At 47.3% G+C, this 19586-nt stretch overlaps 7 protein-coding genes across 9 annotated transcripts; 4 read left to right on the top strand and 3 right to left on the bottom strand.

Annotated features, from left to right (window-relative positions):
* Window positions 1-274: 274 nt before the first annotated feature.
* LOC108059138 (ATP-dependent RNA helicase DDX24) lies at window positions 275-3064 on the top strand. The gene is made up of 5 exons (XM_017144236.3): window positions 275-1783; window positions 1844-1963; window positions 2021-2473; window positions 2530-2713; window positions 2772-3064. Exons 1-5 carry the CDS (start codon window positions 367-369, stop codon window positions 3028-3030), a joined length of 2433 nt encoding a protein of 810 aa, XP_016999725.2. The 5' UTR covers window positions 275-366; the 3' UTR covers window positions 3031-3064.
* Window positions 3030-4580, bottom strand: LOC108059149 (sister chromatid cohesion protein DCC1). Its single transcript, XM_017144248.3, has 3 exons — window positions 4438-4580; window positions 3243-4382; window positions 3030-3184 (listed from the first exon to the last, which is right to left on the bottom strand). Exons 1-3 carry the CDS (start codon window positions 4554-4556, stop codon window positions 3085-3087), a joined length of 1359 nt encoding a protein of 452 aa, XP_016999737.3. The 5' UTR covers window positions 4557-4580; the 3' UTR covers window positions 3030-3084.
* A 305-nt stretch (window positions 4581-4885) lies between these two features.
* On the top strand, window positions 4886-7830 carry LOC108059172 (putative sodium-dependent multivitamin transporter). Its single transcript, XM_017144282.3, has 2 exons — window positions 4886-6157; window positions 6211-7830. Exons 1-2 carry the CDS (start codon window positions 5176-5178, stop codon window positions 6990-6992), a joined length of 1764 nt encoding a protein of 587 aa, XP_016999771.2. The 5' UTR covers window positions 4886-5175; the 3' UTR covers window positions 6993-7830.
* Window positions 7831-8376: 546 nt separating this feature from the next.
* LOC108059176 (phospholipid-transporting ATPase ABCA3) lies at window positions 8377-16230 on the bottom strand. Of its 3 annotated transcripts, none has more exons than XM_070212459.1 (10): window positions 16013-16230; window positions 15447-15960; window positions 14241-15392; window positions 13636-14185; window positions 11725-12681; window positions 11439-11670; window positions 11187-11372; window positions 9612-10517; window positions 8840-8891; window positions 8377-8785 (listed from the first exon to the last, which is right to left on the bottom strand). In XM_070212459.1, the coding sequence occupies exons 1-10, from the start codon at window positions 16228-16230 to the stop codon at window positions 8711-8713; spliced, it is 4842 nt and encodes a 1613-aa protein (XP_070068560.1). In that variant the 3' UTR covers window positions 8377-8710. The 3 variants fall into 3 exon arrangements, with proteins under 3 accessions (XP_070068560.1, XP_070068561.1, XP_070068559.1); XM_070212460.1 differs by having other exon boundaries at window positions 8377-8765; XM_070212458.1 differs by having other exon boundaries at window positions 8377-8891.
* A 46-nt stretch (window positions 16231-16276) lies between these two features.
* Window positions 16277-17167, bottom strand: RpS18 (ribosomal protein S18). The gene is made up of 3 exons (XM_017144330.3): window positions 17063-17167; window positions 16723-16908; window positions 16277-16655 (listed from the first exon to the last, which is right to left on the bottom strand). The coding sequence occupies exons 1-3, from the start codon at window positions 17063-17065 to the stop codon at window positions 16386-16388; spliced, it is 459 nt and encodes a 152-aa protein (XP_016999819.1). The 5' UTR covers window positions 17066-17167; the 3' UTR covers window positions 16277-16385.
* A 332-nt stretch (window positions 17168-17499) lies between these two features.
* Window positions 17500-18346, top strand: plu (plutonium). Its single transcript, XM_070212462.1, has 3 exons — window positions 17500-17656; window positions 17705-18109; window positions 18169-18346. The coding sequence occupies exons 1-3, from the start codon at window positions 17641-17643 to the stop codon at window positions 18270-18272; spliced, it is 525 nt and encodes a 174-aa protein (XP_070068563.1). The 5' UTR covers window positions 17500-17640; the 3' UTR covers window positions 18273-18346.
* Window positions 18347-18477: 131 nt separating this feature from the next.
* PCNA (Proliferating cell nuclear antigen) lies at window positions 18478-19566 on the top strand. The gene is made up of 2 exons (XM_017144183.3): window positions 18478-18709; window positions 18774-19566. The coding sequence occupies exons 1-2, from the start codon at window positions 18602-18604 to the stop codon at window positions 19446-19448; spliced, it is 783 nt and encodes a 260-aa protein (XP_016999672.1). The 5' UTR covers window positions 18478-18601; the 3' UTR covers window positions 19449-19566.
* The last annotated feature ends 20 nt before the right edge of the window (window positions 19567-19586 follow it).

The following is a 19586-nucleotide window of genomic DNA, read 5'->3' as shown; positions in this document are numbered from 1 at the left end:
AAAAATTATACGCATTCAAAATTCTTAATATATATTTTTCTCCCTCGCACTCCCTTTAGCTGAGTTACGATTATGAGTCGGGACACCAACCCGAGTACAGCGTTCGCACTCCCTTAAGCTAAGTTACGGGTATTAGATAGTCGGGACACCAACCCGACTATAGCGTTCTCTCTTGTTTGATAAATGGTCTCAGGCAATTCAAATTCAAGTAACCGCCAAAACTGGACGTTGTCCAACACTGAACCGCTGCGTGCATAACAGCCCTGTCGAATGTCAACAAACAGCGGCAAGAAGAAGCATTATTAACACGCGGTTTTATTTAACTGCAGTTTCCCCCCTTCTTTTATTTAGTTAAAATATTAAATTATGGTTCAAAATAAACAGAAGACAGCAAAGCCTCCGAAGCTATTAAAGAGCGCGGCCAAGGAGGCTGCAGTTTCCAAGGCAGAGAGCTGGCAAAAGGTGAAGATCAAGGGCCACGTGATTTCCGACGATTGCGGCGGCTACGAGGGATTAATTGGTCTGGAGGTCCTCAAGGATTACGATGCAGCGCTGGTGAAATCCTCCTCGAAGCGGGTTAGCTCCCGGAATCCGGACAGGGAGCGCAAGCTGAAGAAGAAAAAGAGGAAGGTGTCCAAGGGCGGCGAAGATGACTCCAGCGAGAGTTCGGAGAGCGAATCGGAAAGCGAGGATGAAGTGGCGGCCACAGCCAGGCTGAGTAAAAAAGCGCGTCTAGCCGAGCGTCATGCGCAGAAAATGCAGAAACTGCGAGAGAAACGCGAGAAGCGTAAGGAACTGCGCAAGCAAAAGAAGTCAAAGGGACAGGACAACCAGGAAAGGAACAAAAGCGAGGATTCCAACGATGAGTACGACGCAGATCGCTTTGCTCTGCTCCGACCACCACCATCGGACGATGAAGTGGCCCAGGCGGAGGAGTCAAGCGATGAAGAAGCCCCAGATCTAGTGCCAATCCCCACAGGCGAAGCGCAGGCGGATGTCAGCGCCTGGAACGGACTGGGAGTTCCCGCTCCCATTCTGCGTGCCCTGGGCGAACAGGGCTTTTCGGCACCCACCCAAATCCAGGCCTTGACCCTTCCGGCTGCCATCCACGGCAAGAAGGATATCCTCGGAGCAGCGGAAACGGGCAGCGGAAAGACCCTGGCCTTTGGCATACCCATGCTGGCCGGAATCATGGAGCTGAAGCAAAGAAATATCCTTTCTGGAATTCGGAAGGCGCCAAAGGTGAAGGGACAGAAGCCCGAGCCAGCGGCCGATGAGCACGAGTTGACGCCTCCGCCGGAGGAACTGGATCATGTGTCCGGAGCCAGTGAAGAGGAGAGCGATGCGGAGGAGCATGCCAAGCGCAAGCAAACCCCCTTGTACGGCCTGGTGCTCACACCCACCCGCGAGTTGGCGGTGCAGGTCAAGAATCATCTGGTGACGGCTGCCAAATACACGGGCATTCGAGTGGCTGCCATTTTCGGAGGGCTAGCCGTAGCGAAACAGGAGCGAGTACTTCGGCAGTGTCCGGATATTGTGGTGGCCACACCCGGTCGCCTCTGGGAGCTGTACGCCCAGGGCAACCAACATCTGGGCAAGATCGAGGATGTCAGCTTCCTGGTTATCGACGAAACGGATCGCATGGTGGAGAAGGGACACTTCGAGGAGCTCCGCAGTCTGCTCAAGGTTCTCAACTCAGATGAGCAGAAGAAGCATCAGCGCCAGAACTTTGTTTACTCGGCCACGCTGACGTTGGTTCATGATCTTCCCGATCACATGCAAAGTAGGTTGCTTGGAAATCACTTAACCCTTTAAACTCTTCTGTTATTTTCATTTATTTTAGAGCGCAATGTGGGCAAGCGACCCAAGTTTGTGAAGCAAACAGTGGATCAGAAAATTGAAAGGCTTATCGAAGAGTTGGGCATCTCCCAACCCAAGATTGTAGACATAACCAGCTCTCAGCGTAAGTAATCCAAAGGAAATTCAGGACAAATATCAAACTTACAATTTTTTACTTCAGAAACCGCTCAAACATTGACTGAGAGTCGCCTACTGTGCCCCATCGATCATAAGGACTTCCATCTCTACTACTTTATTCAGCGTCATCCTGGTCGCACCATTGTCTTCTGCAATTCCATCGACTGTGTCAAGCGACTGGCCACGCTCTTTGGGCTACTGGACTGCAATCCTCTACCTCTGCATGCCAACATGATCCAGAAGCAGCGCCTGAAGAATCTGGAACGCTTCCGCGACAGTCCCATGGGTCTGCTGATAGCCACTGATGTGGCTGCCCGCGGCCTGGACATACCGAATGTGGAGCACGTGATCCACTACCAAGTGCCGCGCACCAGCGAGAACTACGTCCACAGATCGGGACGCACAGCCCGAGCCAATAAGCATGGCATAACCGTCATGTTTATGGAACCTGGCGAGGTCAAGAGCTATGTGAAGCTGTACAAAACGTTAGAGAGAAGTAAGTGATAATTGTTTTAAAAGCGGAGCAATTAAATATTAAGCTAACCATTTCAGCTGAGGATTTGCCACTGTTTCCCATCTCTGAGCGCTTCATGGGCGCTGTCAGGGAGCGGGTTAATCTTGCGAGGGATCTAGACAAAGAGGAACTGAAGCTCAAGCGCGTCCAGAGCGAACGCGGCTGGATGAAGAAGCATGCTGAGGAGATGGACATGATTATCGATGGCTACAACGACGAATCGTAAGTTCTTTAAGCAAGACCATGTTACGGTGAAGTCAATTATTAATGTTTAATGCAGTGGCAGTGACCAGGATGAAGATCCCTTTGTGATAGAGCGCCGACGAAACCGCCTGCGAGTTGAGACAGTCAGGGCCCAGCTTCAGGCTCTTCTGACCCAGCCCATCTTCCCCAGAGGATTCAGCTTTAAGTATCCCAACAGCGAGGCAACGCAGCTGGCCACAAGTCACACCCAAAGTGCCGTGGAGACCATGAAGGCGGCCATTGAAGACCAGAAGCAGGCCAAAAAGGATCGTAACAAACGCAAAAGGAATGCCTAGGACAAGCTTACAACTATTTTTATTGAATAAAAGCTAAAAAGTTAAAACTTTGCATTAATGCTTCGAAACAAAGTACCGCACACCTCCATCTGTTAACGAGCGAGCGTGCTTGGCCAGAAGTGTGGATACGGACAAAGTGGGGGTGGTAAAACATCTAGAAATAATAAGCCGAATCAATAAAACCTTCAAGAAAAGTTTCAATCATTACTCACTCAATGTACGGCTCCATTTCATCCATTGTCCACCTTTGCTTAGTCTTAAACAAGGCCTTCATGCGATCGTTGATGTTGGTGGGCAGTTGCTCCTCGGCCAGCGAGCGGATGCATGGCTGAGCTCCCTCCTTGTCGCAGATGCCCAGGCCTCGAAGGTACTTCAGTTGGCAGGACATGCCCTCTGGTAGCGCCTCCTGCCAGGTGCGCATAAACTCCTCGTTGCGGAATCGCAAGCCGGGCTGTAGAATGTTTTGTGCCACGATCCGGGAGACCAGAGATTCTTGGTACTCAAACTTTCCCGGACAACGTTCGCTAGGAGTGGTATAAATATCAAATAGCCCAGCCACAACTTCCTCGGGAGCAATGCCCTTGAGTGCGTTGATGGTTTCCTCCCTCTCCACTTCGTCCAGTGACCAAGAGTTTTCGCTAATCACTCCCAGCATCATGCTGATAATGCGGTACTCGTACTCGTACTCCATGACGCGCATTCGGCCGTCCAGTTCCATGGCCCGGTAGTGGTTCAATCCCTCCATAAACTGCGCCCGGCTGCACTGCACCGTGTCCAGGAGCTGGGAGAGGGTGAAGAGCAGCTTCTGCTCGACGCAGAACTCGTTCTCCGGCCCCGAATACCGAGTTAGTTGCAGTAGTTCGCCCAGCTTGCGAAAGCGCGGCTTGATCTCGCGACACTCGAAGTACTCGTGGAACACCTTGAGCACCGGTCGCTGCTCCAGGGTGCGCGGCACCTCCAGTTCATCCTCCGTGCTGTCGTTCAGACTCCGCTCTAAGGAGGCGTTTGCGTTGCCCGTCCGCGGACTCTTCAGCGGAGAGGTACTGGTGGCGGCGGCGAACTTGAGGTCCGGAACCAACAGCAGGCTGTTGGAGATCTCGGCGCCCTTCACGTCGTAGGTTCGCTCGTCGGTGCAGAGCACCACCTTCTCGTTCTGGCCGCCCTTGAAGTGGAGCGTCTGGCCGTCGCGGATCTGCTCCAGCATGTGCCCGTCCAGCTCCAGGAGGCGCAGATTATCGGAGTCCACGTGTGCCGAGGGGAAATACAGCGCCTGGGTGAGTTGGGTCAGCTGGCGCTCGTCCAGTTTGGCGTGCTTCACAATGGCCTTCACATCCTCCGGTGTGCGAATGTAGCTACGGGTTGGTTGGAGGTTATTGGTGTATAACAAGATTATTTAGAGGAACTTACTGCTGGGGAGCATTTTCATCCACCTCCATGGATTCCATTTTTGATGTAAACAAAAACAAGTTGACCAAAACAATGGCGGGAAAAAATAAAGTGACCATTGCACAATGACGTTGCCACATCGTTCGGGTTTATTAGGGGGCTTTCGTTGTTCTTTTCACATTTAATAAATTGATTTCATTTTTGAAATCGATTTGACAAAACTAGTCAAATTAAATGTATTATGTAACTAAATTTACTAATTGTATGTTGTTGAAGAGAAAAAATATATAATTCATGTTTTATGTTTTATATTTAAAGTAAGCCAGTAAAATCTTTCTATAAAAAGAATTTAGGAAATTATGGACATTTGTTGAATATCTGCATTTAATTTTTGTGTAAGGGGAATACCTCTTATAATTCAAAGTAGTTCGCTTTAAGGGAATACGCAAATAATTTTTGGCCCTCCAGAAAGGGTCATACTAACCGCCCAGCTGATCGCTTATTTAACGGTCGAAGCTTTCGGGAGAACGTTTCTTTTTTTTTGCTCCCGGAATTACAAGCACGCGAGTTGTTTTTGCCCGTTGCCCGTGCTCTTGGACGCACTTTGGAAAGCGTTGACTGCGGGAAAGGTCATTGCGACGCGGGAGCTCCAATCAATTGGCAGTGACGTTTGTGGAAAAATCAATTCAGGCCACTGACGGACGTCGACCTGCAGTTCGGTTCTGTGATAAGCGGAGGAGGATAGCCCAAAGCAGCAACATGCCCGTGGGAACATTCGACGCCTGGGACACGGGTGTCCTGGTCAGCATCCTGGTCATTTCGGCCCTGATCGGCATCTACTACCGCTTTGCGGGCGGCCAGCAGAAGACGACGCAGGAGTACCTGATGGCGGACCAGAGCATGACCACTTTCCCGGTCTCCTTCAGCCTGATGGCCAGCTTCATGTCGGCCATCTCCCTGATGGGCGTCTCCAACGAGTCCTACGAGTTCGGAACCATGTTCTGTGTGATCAACATTGCCTACTTGCTGAGCACCCCGATTGCCGCCAACATTTTCCTGCCCGTTTTCTACAGGATGCGAACGACGAGTGTGTACGAGTATTTGGAGCGCCGATTCGGCCAGGCCACCCGGCTGTCTGCCTCCCTGGCATTCACCGTCCAAATGGTGCTCTACATGGGCATCGCCCTCTATGCTCCGGCTCTCGCCTTGGAGGCGGTGACCAACATTCCGCGAACGTGGGCCATCGTGGTCATTGGCCTGGTGTGCACCTTCTACTCCACCCTGGGCGGCCTAAAGGCGGTGCTCATCACGGACGTGTTTCAGTCCTTCCTCATGTTTGCCGCCATCTTCTCGGTGATCGCTGTGTCGGCCATTAAGGCGGGCGGATTCGCTGCCATCTGGGAGGTGGCCGTGGAGCGGGGACGCATCCAGATCGATGAGTTCTCCCTGGACCCCACCGTGCGGCACACCTGGTGGTCACTCATCATTGGCGGCATGGTCACCTACCTCTCGCTGTATGGAGTCAATCAAACGCAAGTTCAGCGGCTGTTGAGTGTCCGGAATTTGAAGAGTGCTCAGTCGGCGCTGTGGTGGAACCTGCCCATCCTGGGAATGCTCAGCTTTAGCACCATCTTTAGTGGCCTGGCCATATTCTACTACTATCGCGACTGTGATCCGGTGCTCGAGGGACGGATTGAAAAGCGTGATCAGGTCATGCCACTCTTCGCACTGGACACCATGGGTAAGTTTGGGAAAATATCCGGAAGAGTTTATTCTTACTTGAGTTACTTTCAGGTCAATATCCTGGATTGTGCGGCCTCTTTGTGTCGGGAATATTCTCCGCCAGTCTCTCCACCATTTCGTCGGCTGTAACCTCTCTCTCCGCCGTAACGCTAGAGGATTACCTGAAGCCCCTGTACAAGGCGATATTTAAGCGGACACTAATCGACTCCAAGTCCACGTTGCCCACCAAGATTGTGGCCTGTATTTTTGGCCTGCTCTGCATCGGATTGGCGTTTGTGGCTGGCTCCATGGGCGGCGTTCTTCAAGCCTCGCTCACAATTTTCGGAGTTGTGGGCGGACCGCTGCTGGCCATCTTTACGCTGGGAGTTTGTACAACGCGCACCAATCAACGAGGCGTTCTGCTCGGATTTCTCGTCTCTCTAATAATTTCATTCTGGATGGGCTTTGGCGGACCCAAGCCGAGGCCCATTACCATGGAGTTCAGCACGTCCGGCTGTGAGAATGCCACTGCTTTGCTAGCACATGCCATCGAACTCGGCGCAAATAGCAGTCCGGTGGTCATCGAACCGCACTACTTCTGGTTATATCGAATTTCCTACTTGTGGTTAAGTGTGATCGGCTTTCTTATCGCCGTGGTCGTCGGCTACGGCAGCAGTATTGTGCTGGCGCACTTTGGATGGGCAGAAAACGCAGAAATTTACATGGACAAGTATCAGAGAGAACTGGACTACGACCTATTCGCACCCATACTGTCTCGTCGCTGGCGACGCCAAGCTGAAAAACAAAACCAAACGGCTCAGGACGAAACGCTCACCAAGCTAACTCAGCAGTAGTTCCGGCCGGCTTAGACTTAGAGTAATATATATTTATGAAAAGCAAAGAATTTCCAGGAGGCGTCGGCTATACAATCGCGGTATTTGCTTAGTCTTGTTACGGATGTCGTACCTAAAAGTGCATAACTATGTGACCTTTTTGTATACCTGTGTGAACAAAGCTTGCATACAGAGCGACCAAAACAGAGTCTTCCATATACATATAGACAACGATAATTAGTAGTTATTAACCGAGTTGCAAATGTTCACAAGCAGATCGTTCAGAGGCCTCGTAGGAATAGTCAAATGTTTTTTACAATACTATTTAAAGGGGAGAATTCTACCTCAATAGACATTTACAAGCGACAATAACTAATTTGAAGCCCAAAATCGTGTTGGCCGACTACTTTCCCATGTTACGCATTGACAGCCACAATGCCTCACATAAATTATTGATTTAGTTGTATACTTAATTTTATTGGGATATTTATATTCATACCTACTTAATTTTATAAAATGTGTTTACTCAGTTATTTGATATTTACAAACATAGTTTCATCTTTCATTTAGAAAATACAGCTCGAGGTCAGGGTTTTATATATACACTACAGTGAGCACCCCTATAAATAGTTACTAAAATGTTCTTTAGGCTTTACACTGCGCCACATTGTGAATTGTGTTTACTTATATACCTCTAGATGTACACAAATATACTATAGAACAAATATATATAAATATGTGCATGTCGTGTCGCAATCAACTTTTAAACTATAACTCTAAGCAGTGAAAGTAAAATGTATTTCTGAAAGCAAAACTGCTGACCATTAAATTAAACTGTTCTACAAATTGTGATTGGAAAGGCAGACTTTTTGTTATGGAGCATGAAGCTTAACGTGAAGCTGTGGCTTGGATTTTTATAATTACTTGGTGGCTCATATATTTTCCAGAAATCACGATGAGCTGAGAACTTCCTACGATAAGCAAATTTGTGCGCTATCAGCTACCAAGGTTACGCGAGGCTCTCCCAACATTGCGTACTCAATGAGGAATCTATTTCCGAACGAATGCCATAACTTTTCAGCGCTTACCTTCGCCAATTGACTATTGCGCCATGCGGGAACAAAGTCTAATTGAGGGTCGGAGGCAGCCAATTGCTTAAAATTGGAAGAGGCATGGGCCACCATGTGAATGGGTTTGCCTATAAACAACAGACAATTGAAATATATCGAAACATCGTTAATAGAGCTTGTCCACGTCTGTCTTGTTTGTGGAAAGTTTCTCGATCGAGAGTTCAAAGTACTAATAGTCTCGCATGACACACATTTTTGGCTAATGTTCTGGCGAAAGAAGAAACCAAAGCGACAGAAATAATAGTTGGACTTTAACCGAATTCGGTTTACTCTTATTTAGCTGATATTTTATTATAAATATTTTTTTGTTGGATATTTACGTAATAGAACTTCAATACATACTATTGTTTACGCAAGGTTACAAAATATATACAATTTTAACAATAAGAGTATCACTTTGTCGATAATGTCAGTTTATGATTCAGCAAAATCGCTTGATTTATTTACTCTTTTTTTCGCAACGCCAAACCTATGAATTTACCGATTTGTTAGCATTTGGTGGCAGAAGCTTTCACAGATTGCCATTCAAATCCAGTACTGATACGATAAGGGTTCCGCCACTCAGCAGGTTGATAAACATATGTATGATTCATTAAGGGATTTACTATTCTATTCATTATGCTTTCTGACAAACTCCATGAACACATCTTCGAAAGTCGTGTGACTGACCGAGTAGTACAATATCTGCATATCGCTTTTTAAGTTCTCCATGTAGAGGAAAATCGCGGATAACTTTACCTGCTCATTTGGGATGCAAAAGGTAATCATTCCTCTGTAGGTGTACTTCTCGCTGAGGAAATAATGTGAATATTACAAATGCATATATAAATTAGTTTGGTCGAATTAGAATATAACCGACAATTATTGTGGGTCGTATGGATTAACTTTTAAATGATACTAGGTAAGGATACAAAACATAAGTTGAACTATGATACATAGCTTTCTTTGAGTTCCATTCAAGATTATTTGCTTTGTGTGGAAATAAATGAGATATAGTGAAAATACTTGCAGATTATTATTTATCTCTTTACATATGTTCGCATAGTTATTAATTAATATGTACATACAAGAAAAGTAATTCTACATTTTTGAGGAGTAAGAAGCTTGTATTAAAAACTTGTACACTTATACCATGCAAAAAATGTTGAATTAGAATAGAATATTTTCTAAAAAAAAGCTAGGTCTCCATAAGCATTACTCATACGACACGAATGCCAGTTAAAATCTTTTTTTGGTTTCTATGTCTAGTATAGTATATACACATTAATACACTTGCAAATAAATCTTATTATTAAGTTATCGAAGCCAACTTTGTATTGTATTTATAACATATGAAAGCTTTTTATAACTGGGTATATCAACTTATTATCTAGGGCAAACCATTCATTCGCTCCAATAACAGTCATACGATAAAACAAATTAAACGAACTACGTATGCTTCTGATATAGGATTAATAAAGTTTTTGTTGCACCTTCACACGAATATATAATCGAAAAAGGTCTAGCATACCTGACGCTGCAATAGGGATGGTCCTTTTTAAAGACTTCCTCTAATCGTTGCAACAAAAGGTCGTAGCTATCCTGATTGTCCGATTGGAAACTGCCGGCACTTGCTTTTGATCGGCTGCGTTCCGACTTCCTGACCGCGTCCATTGTGGGCTTATGATGTCTGACCAAGTGGGCCAACGACATGCGACGTGAACCCGTCGTGCTTCCCACTTCACTGTCACTGGCCTCCTGCATCATGGTGATCCGGCCGTAAACCTCCGCCGCATCGTCCATTTCCTCTCGGGTGCCCATCTTCACTTTGACGAAGATGCCCTTGTTGAAGCGGTACTTCAGGCGCGGCAAGGATCCGTAGCAGAGCAGCGAGCCGTGGTCCATGATGCCCACATTGGTGCACAGGAACTCGCACTCCTCCATGCTGTGCGTGGTTAGGAGGATGGCGCGACCGCCCTGCCGGATGCTCTCCAGAATCTTCCAGATCTCGTACTTGGCGTGCATGTCCACGCCGGCGGTGGGTTCATCGAGGCACATCAGCGTGGGCGCCAGGGTGGCCATGGCAATCATTAGCTTCCGCTTGGTGCCGTTGCTGTAGGTGCCGATACGCTTGTCCATGTGATGGGCGAGTCCAAAGCACTCGGCCAGTGACTCCACCAACTTGTTGACATGATCCCGCCGGATGCCGTTGACCAGGCAACAGAAGTGCAGCGTTTCCCTGCCCGTCATGTACGACGAAAGCATCTCTTCCCGCGGACAAAAGCCCACGTGACGCAGTGCGTCCCTTCGGCGCTTCTTCAAGCTGAAGCCCTTGATGTGAATGTTGCCCACCGTGATCGACTGCATGCCCACGATCATGTAGAAGGTGCTGGACTTGCCCGCCCCATTCCTTCCCAGCAAACCAACGCACTCAAAGCTAGAACGATGGGAAAAGATTTTACACGGATTTTAAATTAGGAAACGATGGACTAAAAGTGGCTAAATAAACCTATACATGGACTTAAAAGTTTTCATCCCATATACGTTTTAAGTCCATTTTTAGTTCGTTTAGACTTAAAAGGTATATGGGATGAAAATGTGTAAGACCACGTATACTTGTAAGCCATTTTAAAGCAGGGACCGTAACTGTTATGAGTTTTATGTTAAAAATCACATTTTAACAGTTATTTTCGGATTCGTAAAGTTTTGAGTTTTATAATAAAAGTTTACAAATAACAGTTATTCTATGCACTGTTGGCTTTTTCTTAAAGATTTTTAGTAAGTTATATAAAACTCGGTTAGCATGTTTTTTAAATTATTTAATTTTTTTTAAATGTCAAGGGAATAATAATTGTTATACATAAAACAGTTATTTTTTAAGTTTTATTATTAAAATCAAATAAATAAAATCGTTACGGATTTGTAAACTACATTGGCTAACAAAAATAATGGTGTATTTAAAAAAATTTTGGGACTCTTCTAAGTGCATGATTTTTTTGGTAAGAAAAAATTACAATAACAGTTATTTTCGGTCCCTGTTTTAAAGCCATTATTCCTTAAATCAAAGTCAATGAACTTAAATTAAGGAAAATTTTTTTTCACTTACGGATTGAGGTCCAGTGTTAGTGATCGAACTGCCACTAAACTGCCGTACCGTTTTGATACGTCCTTCAGGATGAGAGGGAAATGACTATAATGTCTGGTGGTCAAGTAGGCTAATCTCTTCCGAACTTCTTTCACTTCTTGATCCTCAATTCTGTGGCTTGGTTCTATTTTTTCGTTCCTAATGGATCTGTAAATAAATTTGTAATCAGTGAGCAGAGGGGTAGAAAGGATAGGATCATAGGATCAGCATAACTTGAAGGTATAGTTTATCCTGCGGGGAAGCCACGACAAGAGAACCAGGATCAGATAGACCATTCCGCTGACGATCAGATATTTAAGTTCTTTCCAGCTGTAGGTGGATGTGCCCAAGGTGATATCGTACATGCCACAAAAAAAGGAATAGTGTGGATGAAATAAGAGCACAGTCTCAAGAAAAGCATAGCGCGTTTCGTTGCTCTTGGGATGGATGAACAATGCCAGAACGCCTGAAAATGAAGTTCGCTATAGAATCCTATAAGAATGCAGTTCATATGGGTTACCTATCATGTTAATGTACAGTATAATGCTAAACATCTTGCCAAAATCATTGGACATCAGGCACATCAGGTAGGTGAACGAAATGACGGAGAACCCGAAGGCGAGCAGTAGGAGTGTTACGGCTTGTGCTGATCCCACCGTGATTCCGCTGGCCGCGATCAGAACAACGACCATGACGATGAACAGGCAATAGTCCCAGAAGAGGTGCGACAGCCAGTAGGTGGTCCGGCTCATCCCGCTGCTAAATTGCTGGTGCTGCACGTTCGTCTGGCGCTCGATGATCGGCAAGGCGGCAAAAACGATGGTCGCCATCACAAGGTAATGAAACAGGAGCACGGCGAATTCTATGTAGCAGTACTCGGCCAGCGTGGACATGGCCTGCTTAATCGAATCCTCATACGGTTTGTTCACAATCCGGATATCCAGGTCAGCCAGCTCCTCGCCCAAGGCAGCGTACACCATGCCCAAGGAAAGCGCGGAACCGTGCTCCAGTTTGTTGTTCGACCAGGCGACAATGGAACTGGCACTCTGGTTGAAGGTAACGCCGGCTAAAAACGAGTGCTGCACCCTCAACTGATCCGACTTCATCTCCTTTAGGAGATACTCGGGAAGGGGAGTTCCTCCTGTGCTGCGAACCGATGCTCCCCGACTCAAGACATTCTGCCTGTAGCGCTGGGCAAGGCTATCCTCATCCCCGGGAGATTCGATCACAAACACCGGCCTAGTGTAGAGCCTCAGATCCGTGACCAGTAGCTCGCAAGGGTTTCGTTCGATCATGAAGATAAGGAAGGCAATTCCGTAGACCAGGGCGCAAATGATAATTGGCATCGTGACGAGCAGAATGTACAACCTTCTGTGGCGCCACGCGAAGATTCGCTTTCTCTCCATGATGGCCCTCCACTGGTTGCAGCACTTCTTGTTACCATCGTCCTCCCGGAAATCGAAGGTCGGTAGAAGATCTGGGGATTGAAGGGCAGAAATAGGTGTCTACATAAGAAAGGATCGGTAGAAATCGGGTGTTTAGAATGGCATTTCCGACGTTAGGTGATAATATACATCTATGGACTAAAACCTAAAGTAAAGTAAAATCGATATGGCCATGTAAATTTCAGGTCTTGCTAAACCCATATCGTTTTTACATGAACTATTTTTTTCGACCAAGCCAAATTTACCTGGCCACATATCAAATTAAAATTGATCTTAAAAAATTTAAAATCGATTAACGGTTCATATCGATTTTCTATTATGATTTCAGTCAGAAGTTTGCAACGCAGTGAAGGAGACGTTTCCGACCCTATATAATACACACATATTATTCAAACAAAAGAAAGCATGTTTCCGTAAAATCGATATGGACATGTAAATTTCAGGTCAATTTCAGGTCGTATTTACATGAACTACTTTTTTCGACCAAGTCAAATTTACCTGGCCACATATCGAATTAAAATTGATCTTAAATAATGTAAAATCGATCTACGCTTCATATCGATTTTTTATACCCCAGCAAAGGTTATTATGATTTCAGTCAGAAGTTTGCAACGCAGTGAAGGATACGTTTCCGCCCTATATTATACATTTATGTTTAAGACCTAGGGCCCTCACACAAAAGAAAGCATGTTCCCGTAAAATCGATATGGACATGTACATTTCAGGTCAATTTCAGGTCGTATTTACATGAACTACTCTTTTCATCCAAATTTTACGTGGCCACATTTCAAAGTAAAATTGATCTTAAATAATGTAAAATCGATCTTAGTTTCATATCGATTTTTTTGGGTGTATACTTTGGTTTTGGTTTTGGTTTTCAGCTTCTACTAAAAGGAGAAAATAAGCTATCAACCCTAGCAGATAGGAGTTATAGGTTCCATTTATCACCTTTACAAAGCACGCCCTTCAGAGGACCTAAAACTTACTGAGCAGAGATGACAGGGGCGAGGGGCTTGCCATGTTAACCGAGCTGATCCGGTTCCAGCTCTCCCTCACTTCTTCTCCGATCCGCAGAAAGACACTGCCCAGGGTGGGGGCACTCACACTGAACTCCTGCAGCATCAGATCCTCCAGTGCATCCTCCAGCTCCAGAAACAAAACCGCATATTTCTCTACATATTTGGTTGGTAGATCGTAAGACACGTAGATTCCGTACTCGTCATGCAGCCTGATGTCCGGCATGCGTTTTTGCAGAAAGTGCGTAACCTCTGCCACCCAGCAGCCGTCCAGCTTGGTGCAGATCAGGAGGTAGGATGAGCCCGTGTCGGCCAACTGGGTGAGGAAGCCGGTGGTGCCGTAACCGATCACCTGGCCATCGCAGAGGACGGCTATCTGGTCGGCAACCACCTCGGCCTCGAGCATATTGTGCGTGGCCATGATGATGCAGCGACCCTTGCGTTCCCGGCGCAGCAGGTGCCACATGTCGCTCCGCAGCAGAGGATCCAGGCTGGTGCCGGGCTCGTCCAAGAGGAGAATCTGGAATTCAGGGAGGTTACTGCGATCGGAAGCTTAGGGAGACCAGGGATCGCACCTTCGAGTTGCCGCACAGGTTGCAGCACAGCATGAGCATCCTCTTCAGGCCACTGGGTAGATCCTTCACCTTCGTGTCGGCATACTCCTGCAGGTGGCCAATCTCCAGGTACTTGTCCGCCTCGGCAGAGGCCTCCTTACGGTTCATTCCCTTCAGCCGGCAGTAGAACTTGAGGTGCCACCTGGCCTTGACCTTCTCGAACAGCACATTGTGCTGCGGGCAGATGCACATCGACTGACGCGCCTTCCTTTGCTTAGTAACCAAATCATACCCATTAATGGTGACCTCACCGGCGGTGGGCCTCACGAAACCGGCGAGCAGCATAAAGATGGTCGTCTTTCCGGAATCATTGTGGCCCAGGAACACTGTGATCTCGTCCTGGTAAAAGTTCAGGCTGACGTTGCTAACCGCAAGGCGTTCGTTGTAGACCTTTTCCAGGTTCCTGGCGCGCACAATCACCGGAAGGTTTCTAGACCGCCTCCGATCCTCCTTCTGACCTTCGAGATCAAGGATGGACGACTGCCGACCCTTTCGCGGGCACCAGAAGGAGGGCTGTACTGGGAAATACCACTTCCTAGTCTGGTAACTCCTCAGCTGCTCCATGTAGACCAGGATCAATAGGCGACCGAAGCAGCCAAGCAACATGAACACCAGGATGGGGCCCAGGTTTATGAATTCTTCCCTCCAATCGGTCGCTTTGAAGAGCGCATTCCAATGCATTCCTATGTTGAGGTTCTCGCTTTTGATGAACTCTTGCAGTCCCATGGCCAACTGGCTGTTTAGGAAGAGGCAGACCAATATAGCCCGAGGCAAAGTGGGCGTATAGCCCATAACCAAGAGGCGCCAGGGCAGGCAGCTGAACAGATGCATGACCAGGATGGCCACCTGGACACCGACAGTGTCCGTGAAAAAGGATGAGATCATAAAGGCCGAGCACAAGACCTCAAAGTTGTAGACCAGAAGAAAGAAGAGCATCAGGGACCAGTCGCTCAGGGGATAGTAGCGCCACTTTAGCAGGAGAATCATAAAGACGGTGGGAATGGACAAGAGGAGAAAGGCCACCAGAAACCAGGAGAGCCAGTATATCCATGCCCTGACGCCCAGAAGCTGCAACATGGCCCTCAGATGCTCCCGCCTTTCCATTACAATCATCTGAAAAATACTAATCAGCTACCATAAAAACCCTATTCGAGTTGGAAAGAATACTTGGGCAATGTATGCGGCGGAGATGGTGAAGGGCAGGAGGAGAACCCCTGTCAAGGACGTTCTACTATCCATAAACGTGCCCTCCACTTGCCTGGGATCTGGATAGTGCTGCAGAATTACTTCCGGCAGGATGGCACTCTCGTTTTTGGCCCTGATCAACGCCTTGCTCAGTTCAGCCTGTATAGATAGGAACCCCTCCTCCTCATAGTAGTCAATGTCCAGGTCCGAGTGCTTGTAGATTGACTCGTCGTCCCACGTCAGCTTGGGATTCTCCCGCAGGTGAAGTGGCAGGCGAATGGCTACCGATACTTTCCGAGGAATTACGCTAATGTGGCTGAAGGTGTCGTCAAACTCAATGCCCACGCAGCCATATTTATCCATTCCCGTCAGAGCACCATTTAGTTGAACCCCGCTGGGAAAAGCCTCGCTGCCTCTGGCCTTCAATCCCTGGACCACATCCTCGATGACACCAGCCACAATTAGATTCTCGGGTGAGTAGAAAATGTACCTGGGTCTTTGGGTGGGTCAGGGTGGCCTGGATTATTGTGGCAGTCACATATACATACGGCTCTTCGGTTGTCATATTGACGGGTGGATACATCACCACCGAATCTTCGTGAGTCTCCCGGAATAGAGCCGTGGCCGCATAGACGAGGAAGGCAACGATGGGCCCCACAATGATAATCATGCTGGTCAGCGTATTGGCCAGCTGGAAGCGGGCCGTCTTGCAAATGACCAGCCACAGCAGGCAGATGCTGCTCTGCGGCGAGGGGCCACTGGACATATTCGAAACGATTCTGATATGGATTAGAAATATAACAAACTTCACGTATACTCCGCACTAAAACGTTCCGGCTTCCGTGTTTTCTTTTATTTTGTGGTTGATGTGAAAATTAAAGTAGATTCGGAAATCCGCCCGGGGAAAACAGCAGCAGCAGCTTACTTCTTCTTGGACACACCCACGGTGCGACCGCGACGACCGGTGGTCTTGGTGTGCTGGCCACGGACACGGAGGCCCCAGTAGTGGCGCAGACCGCGGTGGGAGCGGATCTTCTTCAGACGCTCCAGATCGTCACGCAGCTTGGAGTCCAAGTTGGAGGAGGTCAGCTGCCAGTACTTGCCGTCGATGATGTCCTTCTGCCTGTTGAGGAACCAGTTGGGCACCTTGTACTGCAGGGGGTTGGAGATGATGGTCACCACCTTGTCGACCTGTCGAGATGGACGGAGAGCGGGATTAGTGGGGGTGCTATCCGGAGTAGCTTCTCCTCCAGCTTACCTCCTCCTCGGTGCATTCACCGGCGCGCTTGGTAAGATCGACATCGGCCTTCTTCAGCACAATGTTGGAGTAGCGACGACCCACTCCCTTGATGGCGGTCATGGCGATGCCAACCTTGCGCTTGCCATCGATGTTCGTATTCATGATACGCAGGATGTGCTGGAACTTCTCTGGGATGACGAGCGACTGCAAGACAAGGGGAGAAACGTCAATAAAACAGTTTGTATGTAAGCCACGCCATTTTCGCATTTTTGCAACACAAGGCACCAAACACTTATATATATATTCGCCACCCTTGTTGTTCGATGCCGAAAATTCCACTTTCTCTTGAACCACTCACCATTTTGCCGTTTGTATTCTCGTATTTACTCCTCACTGCAATAAATTAAGAGATATTTTGGTTAAAAATTGGCCAGAAATTAAACGCGCACACTACTTACCGGAAACGGGAAAAGAAAAGAAGGCCGAATTAGAGTGGCTGCCTCAGGCGAGCAAAAGGGCCTAAAAATGGCTGCCACGTTCCGTTAGCGTGCTGTTAATGGCCATTCTGTGCTGTTAGGCGCATTCTGTTTCATCACTAGTTTTTGTTGCAAGCGGCGAAGTTCAAAACTAATGTTTTTTAATGTTTGACAATTTAATATCAACATTTTTAATAGGCAATAATATCCTTGGAATCCCAGGGACAGCACCGTTTGATTAAGGACTAAACTTTGGGTATTTATTATAACTGCAAGGGTATATAATGGAAAGTTTTTATTAATAGGAATTCCTAAGATATAAATAAACCGTTGGATCTGTAAATTAACTTTAATTTATAAGAGAGTACCCTCATTGAAAAAAGCTTCTTGGTTTTTACCGATAGTATGATAGTATCTCATTGGTTTCAGCAAAGCGCCGTTATATGAAAAGACTTGCAGAATGGGAGAAATAAATGGTAAATTAAATTAACAATAAACACAGAAGCTAATCATTTTTATTGAAGCCCTTGGCTGCGTGGGACAGGATGACATCGTTTCTCTGCGAATCGTCTGCACAATGGCTCGCGACGGCAGACAGTACAACCTCGAGGAGGTGGACAGCTACGGAAACACCGCCCTCTTGAAGGCCTGTTATTTGGGGAGATTTGAGTGCGCTCGTACACTTCTGGAGTTCGGTGGCAACATCTTCGCCATTAACTATTTTGGCCAAAATGCTCTTACCCTGGCGAGCTATGCAGGCCACTTGCCCTTGGTTAAGGAGCTGTTGCGATGGAGGACTTATAAGGACTTTAACCTATCCTCAATGATCCCCGCTCTCTGCGTGGCCACAATGCAAAAACATTCCGCCCTGGAGGCATTTTTCACTCAATTGGACCCCATGGGAGTGCAGGAAATTCATACTGTGCATGGTAACTACATAAAAAGGGTTATTTTTCATTTAACAGTTAACAATAAAAACTTATTACAGGTTTGGGAGTAGAAGAACTGCGAAAAATGATGAGACAAGCAAAGCGTCTGAACAAAAAACAAATGTCATCGCCTCGTACTTTTATAACTAATAGTCTTCGTTAAAAATGTGTAACTTGATTATTCTAAAAATTCTGTAATTTGTCTAGTTAAAAAATATATTTCTGTCCTAAGGGTGACCATTTCTGTTATGTTATTTAATCAGATTGGCAGTCCGGCCGCTGGCTGCTATCGATAGCAACCGCTCATTTGCAATCGATATCGCCTGTGGCTTTTTCCATCCCTATCCCGCTCATTTTGCCCGCCTGATCCGATCCATAGGTAAAAAATTGCACACGTTCGTCATTCATCTTAAAGTCTCTGCCGCGGCAACATAATTATCGGCCAATTTTTCAAGCCCATCACCAGTATTTAAACAATAAAACACACTCAACATGTTCGAGGCACGATTGGGACAAGCCACCATCCTCAAGAAGATCTTGGACGCCATCAAGGATCTGCTCAATGAGGCCACCTTCGATTGCAGCGACTCCGGCATTCAGGTAAGAAATGCTAATAGATAATCCTAAGGAATAGGAAAATCTTACCCCCTTTATAACCCCACAGCTGCAGGCCATGGACAACTCGCATGTGTCGCTCGTCTCGCTGACCCTGCGATCCGATGGCTTCGACAAGTTCCGCTGCGACCGCAATCTCTCGATGGGCATGAACCTGGGCAGCATGGCCAAGATCCTCAAGTGCGCCAACAACGAAGACAACGTGACAATGAAGGCGCAGGACAACGCCGACACCGTCACCATCATGTTCGAGTCGGCCAACCAGGAGAAGGTCTCCGACTACGAGATGAAGCTGATGAACCTCGACCAGGAGCACCTGGGCATCCCGGAGACGGACTTCTCCTGCGTCGTCCGCATGCCGGCCATGGAGTTTGCCCGCATCTGCCGCGATCTGGCCCAGTTCAGTGAGTCCGTCGTCATCTGCTGCACCAAGGAGGGCGTCAAGTTCTCGGCCAGCGGCGATGTAGGCACGGCCAACATTAAGCTGGCCCAAACCGGCTCCGTGGACAAGGAGGAGGAGGCTGTGATCATCGAGATGCAGGAGCCGGTGACGCTGACGTTCGCCTGTCGCTACCTGAACGCCTTCACCAAGGCGACGCCGTTGTCCACCCAGGTGCAGCTGTCGATGTGCGCCGATGTGCCGCTGGTGGTGGAGTATGCGATCAAGGATCTGGGCCACATCCGCTACTACCTGGCGCCCAAGATCGAGGACAACGAGACATAAGAGTCCTCATATTTGTATGCCCATTCGTAACTTCTCATCCTCCTACGTACAACTCATTCCTAAGTTTTAAGCTAAATCCGCATTTTTGATCAATAAAACCTATATTGTGTAATGTTAACTGATCCATTTAAACAATTC

This window comes from Drosophila takahashii, chromosome 2R (genome assembly GCF_030179915.1).
Source record: "Drosophila takahashii strain IR98-3 E-12201 chromosome 2R, DtakHiC1v2, whole genome shotgun sequence".
Taxonomy (NCBI): domain Eukaryota; kingdom Metazoa; phylum Arthropoda; class Insecta; order Diptera; family Drosophilidae; genus Drosophila; species Drosophila takahashii.
Note: the sequence above shows the minus strand (reverse complement) of the source record. Positions and strands in the feature narration are given on the sequence as shown.

Coding starts and splice junctions, on each gene's coding strand:
- plu (XM_070212462.1), top strand. Junction 18,110..18,168: donor GGAAATTCATACTGTGCATG/GTAACTACATAA, acceptor AACTTATTACAG/GTTTGGGAGTAGAAGAACTG.
- RpS18 (XM_017144330.3), bottom strand. Junction 16,656..16,722: donor GTGAATGCACCGAGGAGGAG/GTAAGCTGGAGG, acceptor CCATCTCGACAG/GTCGACAAGGTGGTGACCAT.
- LOC108059172 (XM_017144282.3), top strand. CDS start 5,176: ATGCCCGTGGGAACATTCGACGCCTGGGACACGGGTGTCCTGGTCAGC. Junction 6,158..6,210: donor CTTCGCACTGGACACCATGG/GTAAGTTTGGGA, acceptor AGTTACTTTCAG/GTCAATATCCTGGATTGTGC.
- LOC108059138 (XM_017144236.3), top strand. CDS start 367: ATGGTTCAAAATAAACAGAAGACAGCAAAGCCTCCGAAGCTATTAAAG. Junction 2,474..2,529: donor GTACAAAACGTTAGAGAGAA/GTAAGTGATAAT, acceptor TAACCATTTCAG/CTGAGGATTTGCCACTGTTT. Junction 2,714..2,771: donor GATGGCTACAACGACGAATC/GTAAGTTCTTTA, acceptor TGTTTAATGCAG/TGGCAGTGACCAGGATGAAG.
- LOC108059149 (XM_017144248.3), bottom strand. CDS start 4,556: ATGTGGCAACGTCATTGTGCAATGGTCACTTTATTTTTTCCCGCCATT. Junction 4,383..4,437: donor GATGAAAATGCTCCCCAGCA/GTAAGTTCCTCT, acceptor ACCAACCCGTAG/CTACATTCGCACACCGGAGG. Junction 3,185..3,242: donor GAAATGGAGCCGTACATTGA/GTGAGTAATGAT, acceptor TATTATTTCTAG/ATGTTTTACCACCCCCACTT.
- PCNA (XM_017144183.3), top strand. CDS start 18,602: ATGTTCGAGGCACGATTGGGACAAGCCACCATCCTCAAGAAGATCTTG. Junction 18,710..18,773: donor GCAGCGACTCCGGCATTCAG/GTAAGAAATGCT, acceptor ATAACCCCACAG/CTGCAGGCCATGGACAACTC.
- LOC108059176 (XM_070212458.1), bottom strand. CDS start 16,230: ATGTCCAGTGGCCCCTCGCCGCAGAGCAGCATCTGCCTGCTGTGGCTG. Junction 15,393..15,446: donor CCGCCGCATACATTGCCCAA/GTATTCTTTCCA, acceptor AGTATTTTTCAG/ATGATTGTAATGGAAAGGCG. Junction 12,682..13,635: donor GCCCCTGTCATCTCTGCTCA/GTAAGTTTTAGG, acceptor TTCAATCCCCAG/ATCTTCTACCGACCTTCGAT.